Here is an 11,954-nt window from a genome sequence, read left to right as displayed (position 1 = left end):
TGTTTCTGCAGTGGCTGGTACCAGTTGTTCCTTTTCATGTTTAGTGCTTCCTTCAGGAGCTCTTGTAAAGCAGGCCTGGTGGTGACAAAATCTTTCAGCAATTTGCTTGTCTGTAAAGGATTTTATTTCTCCTTCACTTATGAAACTTAGCTTGGCTGGATATGAAATTCTGGGTTGAAAATTCTTTTCTTTAAGAATGTTGAATATTGGCCCCCACTCTCTTCTGGCCTGTAAGGTTTCTGCCAAAAGATCCACTGTTAGTCTGATGGGCTTCCCTTTGTGGGTAACCCAACCTTTCTCTCTGGCTGCCTTTAACATTTTTTCCTTCATTTCACCCTTGGTTAATCTGACAATTGTATGTCTTGGAGTTGCTCATCTCGAGGAATGTCTTTGTGATATTCTCTGTATTTCCTGAATTTGAATGTTGACCTGCCTTGCTAGGTTGGGGAAGTTCTCCTGGATAATATCCTGAAGAGTGTTTTCCAACTTGATTCCATTCTCCCCGTTACTTTCAGGTACACCAATCAAACGTAGATTTGGTCTTTTCACATAGTCTCATATTTCTTGGAGGCTTTGTTCGTGTCTTTTTACTCTTTTTTCTCTAAACTTGTCTTCTCACTTTATTTCATTAATTTGATCTTCAATCACTGATATCCTTTCTTTCACTTAATCGAATCGGCTATTGAAGCTTGTGCATGCATCATGAAGTTCTTGTGCCACAGTTTTCAGCTCCATCAGGTCATTTAAGGTCTTCTCTACACTGTTTATTCTAGTTAGCCATTCATCTAACCTTTTTTCAAGGTTTTTAGCTTCCTTGTGATGGGTTAGAACATGCACCTTTGGTCAGAGAATTTTGTTATTACTGACCTTCTGAAGCCTACTACTGTCAACTCATCAAAGTCATTCTCCATCTAGCTTTGTTCCGTTGCTGGCGAGGAGCTGCGATCCTTTGGAGCAGAAGACATGCTCTGGTTTTTAGAATTTTCGGCTTTTCTGCTCTGGTTTCTCCCTGTCTTAGTGGTTTTATCTACCTTTGGTCTTTGATGTTGGTGACCTACAGATGGGGTTTTGGTGTGGATGATCTTTTTGTTGATGTTGATGCTATTCCTTTCTGTTTGTTAGTTTTCCTTCTAACAGGTCCCTCACTGCAGGTGTGTTGGAGTTTGCTGGAGGTCCACTCCACACCCTGTTTGCCTGGATATCACCAGTGGAGGCTGCAGAACAGCAAATATTGCAGAACGGCAAATATTGCTGCCTGATCCTTCCTCTGGAAGCTTTGTCTCAGAGGGGCACTTGCCTGTATGAGTTGTCTGTCGGCCCCTACTTGGAGGTGTCTCCCAGTTAGGGTACACGGTGGTCAGGGGCCTACTTGAGGAGGCAGTCTGTCCATTCTCAGAGCTCAAATGCCATGCTGGGAGAACCACTGCTCTCTTCAGAGCTGTTAGACAGGGATGTTTAAGTCTGCAGAAGTTCTGCTGCCTTTTGTTCAGTTATGCCCTGCCCACAGAGGTGGAGTCTAGAGAGGCAGTAGGCCTTGCTGAGCTGCAATGGGCTTTGCCTCGTTTGAGCTTCTGGCCGCTTTGTTTACCTACTCAAGCCTTAGCAATGGCGGATGCCCCTCCCCCTGCCAGGCTGCTGCCTTGCAGGTTGATCTCAGGCTGCTGCACTAGCAGTGAGCAAGGCTCCGTGGGCGTGGGACCCGCTGAGCCAGGGAGAGAATCTCCTGGTCTGCCGGTTGCTAAGACCATGGGAAAAGTACAGTATTTGGATGGGAGTGTCCTGGGTGGGAGTGTCCCGGGTGGGAGTGTCCCGTTTTTCCAGGTACAGTCTGTCATGGCTTCCCTTGGCTAGGAAAAAGAAATCCCCCAACCCCTTGCATTTCCTGGGTGAGGTGATGCACTGCCCTGCTTTGACTTGCCCTCTGTGGGCTGCACTCACTGTCCAACCAGTCTCAATGAGAGGAACCAGGTACCTCAGTTGGAAATGCAGAAATCACCTGTCTTCTGCGTCGATCACACTGGAAGCTGTAGACCAGAGCTGTTCCTATTTGGCCATCTTGGAACAGAACTTGTTTTTATTTTTTACCACCAATATCTCTGCACCATCTGGGGTCTGCTGGATCATACAGTCTTGGCAGCCAGGCTGCTTGCACCACAACCTGCACCTGCTGAAGGGTCCTTTCTTTCTCTGAGCCCCACTCAAAGCTGGCAGCTGCTGTGTCATGCAGTCTGTGGACCAGAGCCATATCCCAGGTATGTTGCCCCCAGAACCCAACCTAATCGGCACTGGATTGGGGGATGCAAGATATAGCAAATTGTCTTTTCCTTAGGAGGAGATATCCCAGCATGCCCCTGACCACTGGGTCCCTCCAAACTTCACTGCAGCTGCCAGACCCGGAATCTTCAGAGGGCTTATCTGCCACCCTCTGGAGCATATGTGTCTTACCAAAGACTCCTGTGTGCCAGCCACCCTGTGCTTGTTCTGTCCAGTCAGCATGGCAGTGTTGCTCTCTTTCCTCTCTTAGGCCCGACACTTTCACAGCTAGGTTGTTGCTGGGATTCGTATTTTGTTATCGACTTAGCATCCAGAAAGAAGAGTTGCATGTAATGCCTGTAGGGGGAGGGTGCCTGCTGCCCTGTAGGGGAGAGGCCTCTGTGGCATCTTCCAGGTCAGCCAAGTGCAAGCCCAGAGGGTCCCAACTGGAGGACTTGCAGGTAGGTTGTTTGGACTTAACAATATCATAGGCATTCATCTAGAATTCCCCATCCCAGTTTTCAGAATGTCAGGTTTTCTCCCTCAGGGCCCAGACCTGCATACTTTACCTGCCTTGGCTGAGATTTAAACATTTCCAGCTCTTAACTTTCACAATTGCACCTTGGAAATTGGAAACCCACAGCTTTCCATTGTGTCTACCCATCCAGTTCAGGTGGTGGCGGAGACTGCTTTGTACCCACTAGGAAGGCCCTGTTGCTCTCACACTTAGCTGGTAACTGCTTGTTAACTGCAGTTCAGTCTCCCATTATCCTTATGCAGGGCATTAGTATGACTTTAGCAGTGACTAGCCAACTCCGCTGCTTTTCTGGCGTTTTTCTGCTGAATCTGCATTATTGCCTTGGACATGAAACATATCCCTTCATTTGGACATTTTCCAGGTCACTGTCAGTGTAATCTTTAGCAATTGAGCCATGACCTGTGCCAGGGACTACCCTCCTATCAGTTAGGATAGCATCCTCCACTGCAGAGTTGTCTGTGAGCATGTCCCAGACCCCCCATCTCAGCACCTGCTTTCTCAGATCATTCTCAGGGCCACTTGGGTTAGTCTGGGTCTGAGCAACAGACACCAAGGTGGGATCACAGTTACAGGATTTGATTAAGGATACCACCCACCTATGTGAAAGAAAAGGGGGTAGAAACTGGGGAGGCTGAGAGAGGCATCAAACCACAGTGCAAACCTGACCCTTGCAGTGGGGAGGAGAGGGGACTGGGTGTGAGCGAGCTCTCCTGGTCTGCCATGAGGTCTAAGGGAGATTCAGCAGAGCCGTCGGGGAATTCTTGTCTTTAATTCATCTTTGTCAACTTTTCTCAGTTATTTCATCCTGCTTCCTTGCTGCAGACTAGTTTTGTCATTCCCCATTTCATGTGGTGGGAGTTATCCATTTCCATAGTTGAAGAGAGCAGTCAGACCAAGCTGGATAGCATAGTCCTACCTCCAAATTCCTAGGGAAGGACCCTGGCCCAGTTTCAGCCATGTCTGGGATCTAGTTCACAGTTACGTGAACCGGGTTGTCTCTCTCTAAATTGAGACATTTGCCAGAAAAGCTGGACAAACTACAGACCTAACACTAATAAACCCTTTATATAACCTCTAATAGTCCTAAACATTTCATTAGCAATCATTGTTTTATTCTTCACAGACAGACTTTGAAGAATGATTTGGATGGGTCATAGTTCTTCCAATAAAGGAATCAAGAGACATAACTTAAGTATTCTGTTGGTGACTAACTGGATTAGTTCATTAAATGTTTGTTTTTGTAATTGCAAAGTATTTTCAAGGGTAATCACTGACAGCATTTTTTCCTTTTGACTCTTCCTTGCTCTTCAATTTATTCAAAACTGAATTAGTGTTAGAGAAGATAAAAGCTGTCTGGGAGAAGAATGCATTTGTTAGAGTACTGCTGTGCTTTGGATGTGGTTTGTCTCCATCAAAACTGACACTGAAATTTGATCCCCCAGTGTGGCGATGTTGGGAGGTGTGGCCTAGTGGAAACCCTTATGAATAGATTAGTGCTTTCCCTGTGTGGTAAGTTCTCTCTCTTGTGAGAATGGATTACTTCCTGTGAGAGTGGGTTGTTAAAAAGAATCTGGCTTCCTTGGTTTCTGTTTCTTCTCTCACCATGTGATCTCTTTGCGTACACCCACTGTCCTCCTATTTTCTACCATGAGTGGAAGCAGCCCGAGGCCCTTCCCAGGCGCAGCTGCCCAGAATCATAAGCCAAATAAACCTCTTTTCTTTATGAACGACCCAGTCTCAGGTACTCTGTTATGGCACCACTAAACTAAGACGAGTAATTGGGACTGAATTTTAAAGCCACAAAAATCATTGCTACATGATTAGAACTTTAAAGAAGAGCTGCAAAGCCCTCTTTTCTGAAGTTGTAGACAGGTAGCATGGCCTCTGTCTGTTGTCTTTTGTATTTATACAGGCATAGGAGCTCCAAATAGAGGTTTAATGAACGTGAGAAATGAAGGCTGGGGATTAATTAGTCAAAGCTGCAATCCTGGAACAACAATATGTGAAGTACCCCAAGGGAAGGCCAAAGAGAAATATGTATGTAAACGTCTCTGGCTGTACAATCAGCAAATATTTTTAGAATAATCAGGTTGTGTCGAGGACTGTTCAGGGCATCGTGGGGAACACAGAATTCATGGACTCAGTCCCAAATTCAGGCAGCTTATAGTTCATCTGGAAAGAAGACAACTGTCAGTCCTACCTCTGCCAGGCATAGAGACTCCTACAGTTTGCTTGGGATGGTAAATGGGGAAATGAATGAAGTGCCGACATGTTTTCCCTTCCGAATCCCTCTCAGAGCTCCCTGTTGTTCTAAAATAGAGTGTATTTATCGAAAATGTGAGGTATAGTGAAGCCAACAGATTAGGAGACAATTGCCGTAGAAAAGATAGCTTGTTCCCACAGTTCCCAAGAGGAGGGGTCACACCACACCACGCAGGGCCACATAGAAAGCCCAGGGTCCCTCAGGAGGCAGAGCAGGAGGGGGAACTGTGGGCCGGAGCCTTTTTTGTGGTTTCTGTGGGAAGCAGTGTACAAAGCAGGGGAAGCAGACTCAGGATTGGCGGGTTTGAATAGTTTTGGTGGGCTATCAGCTTGGGGGCTGTTTCTCGTTGTCTAGTAGTTTGGCCATGGGGTGATTTGCAGTGGGTGGTGGCTGGGAGTGTTAGAGCCCCATGGAGGAGGTGATAGGTATGTGGGCTCTGGGTTGGTTGGTTTGCATTTGAAGAGGGCCCTCTTAGGTGAGTTGTTTTCCATCTATTGGAATTAGTAACCCTGGGAGGCTGGCACCAAGCTATCCACCCCCATGATCCAAAAGCTTCCCACTGGGCCGCACTTTCAACACCTGAGATCACATTTCAACATGAGATTTGGAGGGGATAAACTGTATCAATAATCTTGTCAAAATGAAAATATATTCCAGTCATTGAATTTTCCAGTATTGTATGAAGATGAGGCTGGTTGTATGATTAGGAGGTTTGAAACTCTCTCTACAAACTCCTTAATAGAAAGTTGAGATTTTATTTATCATCTCTTTTTTTTTTTTTCTCACTGCAACCTCTGCCTCCTAGGTTCAAGTGATTCTCCTGCTTAAGCCTCCTGAGTAGCTGGGATTACAGGCACCCGCCACCATGCCTGGCTAATTTGTTTTGTTTTGTTTTAGTAGAGATGAGGTTTCACTTGTTAGTCAGGCTGGTTTCGAACTCCTGACCTCAAGTGATCCACCCACCTCAGCCTTCCAAAGTGCTGGGATTACAGGCGTGACCCACTGAGCCCAGCCTATCATCTCCTTTTTGAAGAGAGGGGTGAGACGGGTGAAAGGGATGCCTAGGATGTTGGAGAAGGCTTTCCTGAAGTGTCCGGTGATCCTTGACTCTTATTTAAGTCTGAGGCACTGGCGCTTGGGGTGATTTTGACAGGTGTTAACTGCCTGGCTGGCAGTTTCAACAGGGGAAAGCCTCCCTCCCCGGTGTTCATATTTGTAGATCTTTTCTCTTCAAATATTCCCCAGGAAGGAATGTTCCAGTCTTTTTGGATGGGAGTAAAAGCCAGGCTGCCTGTGTTCTAGGAGCCAAGTGGAACAAGGGGTCAGGGGAGCTGTCTCACCAGTCATTGTAGACTTTGATTTAATTTCCTGTTTCCAGTACATTTGCTCCCCCTACCTTTAGCTATGGCTGGAGTCCCAAGTTCAAATTCTTCAATTTACCTTTCTTTTCCAGAGAGGAAAACATCCTGGGTTGGGTGGAGGAGGGGCAGCCCAGGAAGGGAGAAGGCATTCTTAAATGGAGTTTTAAAAGCCACCCCTCCTGTTTTATCTCCCCTCAATTCCCGGTTTGCACTTACCTGGTGCTTCCTACTCCTGAGCCCTTTTGTAGGGAGGGGGAGGTTCTGTGGCTCAGGTGGGTTTACTTGCTTGGGATAGTAAATGGGGAAATTCACCTGCTGCCCCCAGTTAGCAGTCTAGGTGTACCCAAATGCCAGAGGTTTGTCTAGGTCCAGTTGCCTGCCACACAGAAAGGCAATCACTGAGACAATGAGTGTTGCCAGGGAAGAAAGCTTTGATTGGGTGCCATAGCTGAGGACAAATCCATCCTCCTGACCTACTAAAATTAGGGGTTTATATAGTAGGAAGAAATGTAACCATACATTAAAAAAACAGGAATTAGGGAGAGATAAGGAAGGGGAGTTGGTCAACAGGAAACAGGTGGTCTTAGGCAGTCATGATGGGTGAGGAGTCTGACTTCTCATGGTCCAGATGAGATGACCTAGTAAGTTTTAGTTTTTTAATACTACCTGGAAGGCCTGATGGATGGTTGCCTGAGAAAGCAATTCAGATAAGACAAATGTAACTTGCTCAGGTTTCAAGACTCAGAGGGTCAATTTCTATGTTTATTCAAAGAAACCATAAACACCAGTTCTGTAGGACAACTGGGGTGATGTCACAGTGATGGCCTTTCCTGTCTCTTAATCTGGTTAAGTGGCCTCAGGTTTGTGGCTTTTGTCTCCTCTCTTGCTCTTGGTACATGTGGACTTTCTGCCTTTCCTCTCTCTCCTCATTTCAGTGAAGAAAGAAGTCAGAAAACATAGACCTTCAGGATCTATAAAACTCACTACAGTAATTCACTGTTTGTTGCATTTTAGCTGATTCTGTCACATAGAAATTTTAGGATAACGAAAATTCCTGGAAAATTATCGATTTTCAAGGGAATTAAAATTCCAGATTTGTTAAAATGTGAGTATGAGCTTATAAAGAATGTCTTTTCAATTTTCAGATTGTGAGCCATGCCTTTGGTGAAGAGGAACATTGAGCCCCGGCACTTGTGCCGGGGAGCTCTGCCTGAAGGAATTACCAGTGAACTTGAATGTGTGACCAATAGTACTCTTGCCGCTATCATACGCCAGCTGAGCAGTCTGAGTAAGTCATCTTTTTTCTGATTACCAGTGACATTACCTTTTTGTTAGCAAATTGATTTTAATAGTTAAGTATTGTCCAAAGAAGAGACTGCAGCTTTAAGGAAAAGATCCTTTCTCCTTCTGTATGTCCCAGTGTGAAATTGACCACTGCACTCATACTGGGCTTGTGATGCTTAACCTCAGGCAGTGAAGATGTGATGCTGTTACCAACTCAAAAATTATTAGATAAGATCAAATGTGCAGATTTAAAATAGTGTTAATTTTTAAAAGCTTTTGAAAATGAAGATAATTAGTAGTTTTTTTTAAAACTACCGATTATTATGAATTATTTTGTTAAACTTGAGTAGGACCAATTGTTTTGTTTTTTAAGTGTAGTAGATTGAAAACTAGTTAACACCTGTGATATGCCTGGTACATGGTACCTACTCAACAAATATTTGTTGATTGAATAACATCCCAAATGAACCATAGTATAAAGCCAAACAATAGATTTGCCGATTTTAACCAACTAAAAGTTAAAATGCAGATACTGACTTCCAAATTGAGGTGAACAGATCAGCTGATTTGCATGTGTAGATGTATGGCAAATGCAAGCATAGGAAGAAAAGGCTGCTGCTTATTCTAATTTTGAATATTAACATTAAATATCCGAATAATATTTTATAAGACTCAAATATGCATGAAAATGCTTTTTCCTTCAAAGCTTTTTGAAGTTGCACTACTTTTCCCCTAACTTTTACATTTATTTCGTGATCTCGTTTTCTCACTTCATCCTACTCCTTTTCAGTTTAGATGGTTTATGTGGCATTTTTGGTGACAGGTTTTCACAGTTAAATTTTGCAGAAACTCTGTTAATAACTAGAAAATCTCCCATGAAATGTCCCATATTGGTAGCCTCAAGCAAAGGGCAAAATTTTTTTAACTCAATTACTTTTATTTATTTTGAAGAAATGCTGCAGGTAAGTATTGGTTTCTTTAATAGAATTGTACTATATTGTTACCAATATATTTTTAATAATATCTGTAATCATTAGCTAAGGCAAAAGTATGTAAGGAAATTACATAAAATGTTTTTTAAAATAAAATTTTCTGGAATCTAAGCTCTATTATAATTGATTTTGGTAGTGGTTATTGATAAAATATACAAATTCACATAATTACATGAAGACTCCTTGTAAATTATTGAAGGGTAAAATTGTTTTTGTTTGTATTTATTTTTGTAGGAATGCTGTTAGTCTTTTGTTTTGATGGCTGAAATGCCTGTTGGCACAAAGTGTAAGTGATGAAAGCCAACATAAACTGTCAGAGTTTTAATAATCAATCTGTATCTCATGCTGTAATATTCAGTGGAGTGTTGTATCAGATGTGTTTATGGTGTTTGCTTGGCCACAGTCTCTTGTAAGTGAATCTGCCCACACAGCTCCACTGTTCTACATGGCCCTTCTGGTAAATAGAATAGTAATAGCCCCTCCAGATATGTCCATGTCCTTATCCTTGGAACCCGTGGATGTGGTATGTTATGTGTAAGAGGGTATTAAGGTTGCTATTCATCCTGGTTTACCTGGTTGGGTTCAGTATAATCCACAAGGGTCCTTTAAATGGGAAAGGAGGGAGGTAGAAGAATCAGCACCAGGGTGACGTGATGTGGGAAAGACCCAGCTGCCATTGCTGACTTTGAAGATGGAAGAAGGGGCCATGAGCCAAGGAATGCAGGCAGACTCGAGAAGCTGGAGAAGGCAAGGAAATTGATTCTAGCCTGAAGTCCCCAGAAAGAACACAGATCTGCCAGTACCTTAGTTTTAGCCCAGTGAAATTCATTTCTGACTTCTGACATCCAGAACTGTAGGATAATAATTTGTGTTATTTTAAGCTGTTACATTTGTGGTAATTTGATACAATAGCAGTAGGAAACCACTCTAGCTTTGGTTGTGTTTTGTACCACCCTATCCACTGTAGCCTCGTGATTGGACCACGGGTGGGAATCTGCCTAGTGGATAGTCAGTTCTGAGTTAGGCTACTGCAGTGCATCTCAACCTGGCTTCTCTATCAGAATCACTTGGGGAGCTTTGAAACAGGATGCTAGGAATCACCCCAGAGATTGTGCTTCTGGTAAGCACCAGAGATGACCCGCAAAATTAGATACACATGTGTCTGGATTGAAACGATGAGCTGGGTCAGTCAGATCCTTTCAGGAAGTTCGAACTAAGAAATGCAGTGAATTTGCTGGTCTTTTATGGGACCTACAGCTAAAATGTCATCTGGGGGTGAAAAAGCCATAATGACCACCTGTTAGGCAAAGTTGTGGGAGGGGGCAAAACCCAGGAGGAAACCGAAGGAAGCCAGTTGGTGAGGAAAGGCAAAAGAAGGATGTACAAAGAGAAGCAAGAGCGTGAGCGAGACCGCGAGGCCCACAAGGTGGAGGCGGCAGCTGTTTCTAGACCTACCCAGGATGGCTTTCCCCTCCCATTTACGGTACAGGGCTTGGGTGTCCTCACAGTGACCCTTCCTCACTTCAGGTTCCTTGAGTGCATCTGGGGCTTACAACCCAGAGAGCCTTACAGAAGGAGGGGCACAGTGATGTATATTGCCAGGGATGTAATTTTGGAAAATGAAGATAACTGAGTGCAATGAACCGAATGTGTCTCCCAGCAATTCCGCATTGAAATCCTAATCCTGATTGTGATGGTCTTTAGAGCTAGGATTTTGGGTAAGTAAGAGGTCATGAGGTGGGGTCCTCATGCGTAGGATTAGTGCCCTTATTAAAAAGGCCTGAGAGAGACACCTTGCCCCTTCTGCCTAGTGATGCCATAGCAATGAGGCACTGTCTTGAAGAAGAGAGAGCAACCCTCACTAGACATCAAGTCTGTTGGCACCTTGACTTTGGAATTCCCAGCCTCCCGAATTGTGAGAAGTCAATTGCTATTGTTTGTAAGCCACCTACTCTGTGGTCTTCTGCTATCATCGCAGGTCAGATTGCCTGTGACCCTGAATTACTGATGGGCGATAGAGTGTCAAAGTAGATTGTCTGTAGTTTATTAGTGTTTATTCACTCAGCGCCCTCTGAGTACAGGAGACGGCAGATAACTTTGAATTGGGCTCTACTTAGAAGTTAACCACATTTATAGTTTAAAAAATAATTGATAAGTCACATCAACATGATTATAAAGTAGGAAACAGATATGCAGTTATTACAACCTGCTGTAAGACAGCACTAGCACGTAGTAAGTGACAGTGTTTTGCATGAATCTTTAGTTGTTTGTGGTTTCCCACTGGGTATTAATATGTTACAGGGGATGAGGAAAGTTATATGCAAATGTATATGAGCTAAAGTTGTTAGGAAGAATAAGAGAATTTAAAGGAATGTTTTATGTTATTTTAAATTTTGTAATCATTCATCAGGTATTTAAAAAAATTTAGGAATGTATGAACCTATGATATTAAATAAAGTCTTCTTTTACAGTATATTTATTCCTACGATAAAGTCAAAACATAATCATTTTTTAGATTCCTTTGAGTACCTACCTGGCCATTATTCAGTGGGTTCAAATGAGAATGGATCATCTGGATCCTCCCTACTTCCCTGCTCACCCCCACACCTGCGTCACTCCCCTCCCACCCTTATCTCCACTCCCCACAGTAGAAATTCATTTTCAGGTACAGATTGGGATAGATGATGTATAATTACCTGCTTCCTATAAGTGATACAGAGGGGGACTAGACTTTCTCTACATATGTATCTTAAGGGAAACGCCAGCACAACTTAGGGATTTGCCTTGAGCCTACACTGGTCATCCCTGCTTGAGCAGCGGGGACTTGCCCTGGGAGACCTACTGTGAAAACCCAGGGCACCTAATTGTTCTAGGGAAGGAAAAACAGACCAGGACTCCACAGGGAGTTTCTCTGGTGTTTTCTAAATAGGAAGAGAATTACCTGATCATTCTGATTCTTGTCACATTTATGGAGACAGTTCAGGGTTATGAGGATTTAAATGACTTTGCATAAAGCAAGAAAAGTATCTGGTCTTAGATAGCAAATGGAATTCTGAAGGTCCTGCAACTTTACATAACTTTTGGGAAATCTGTAGGTTTTTAGCTCTGGATATGCTCTTACTACATCCAGATCAGACACTTGACTTCAAGGGCCAGAAATTTGTCAGCGTTAAATTTTAACAGGCTTTTAGGGAATTGAAATCTTTCCAGTGAGACTATATTGAATTTAGTACCAGTCATAGAAATGAAAGAGGAAATTTGTA

The 11,954-nt window shown here is 43.5% G+C and overlaps 1 protein-coding gene across 2 annotated transcripts in view; it reads left to right on the top strand.

The window, feature by feature from the left end:
• The window catches only part of WASF3 (WASP family member 3), a 74,883-nt gene that overhangs the window by 21,628 nt on the left and 41,301 nt on the right, over positions 1-11,954 (top strand). For both annotated transcript variants that reach the window (XM_017848513.1, XM_017848512.1), the window contains exon 2: positions 7,561-7,703. In XM_017848513.1, the coding sequence (XP_017704002.1) occupies positions 7,571-7,703 (133 nt within the window). In that variant the 5' untranslated portion in view covers positions 7,561-7,570. The remainder of the gene's footprint in view (positions 1-7,560; positions 7,704-11,954) is intronic.

The sequence above is a fragment of the Rhinopithecus bieti genome, unplaced genomic scaffold (assembly GCF_001698545.2).
Source record: "Rhinopithecus bieti isolate Rb0 unplaced genomic scaffold, ASM169854v2 scaffold_28547, whole genome shotgun sequence".
NCBI classification, from domain to species: Eukaryota; Metazoa; Chordata; class Mammalia; order Primates; family Cercopithecidae; genus Rhinopithecus; species Rhinopithecus bieti.
This window is presented reverse-complemented; position numbering and strand designations above follow the sequence as displayed.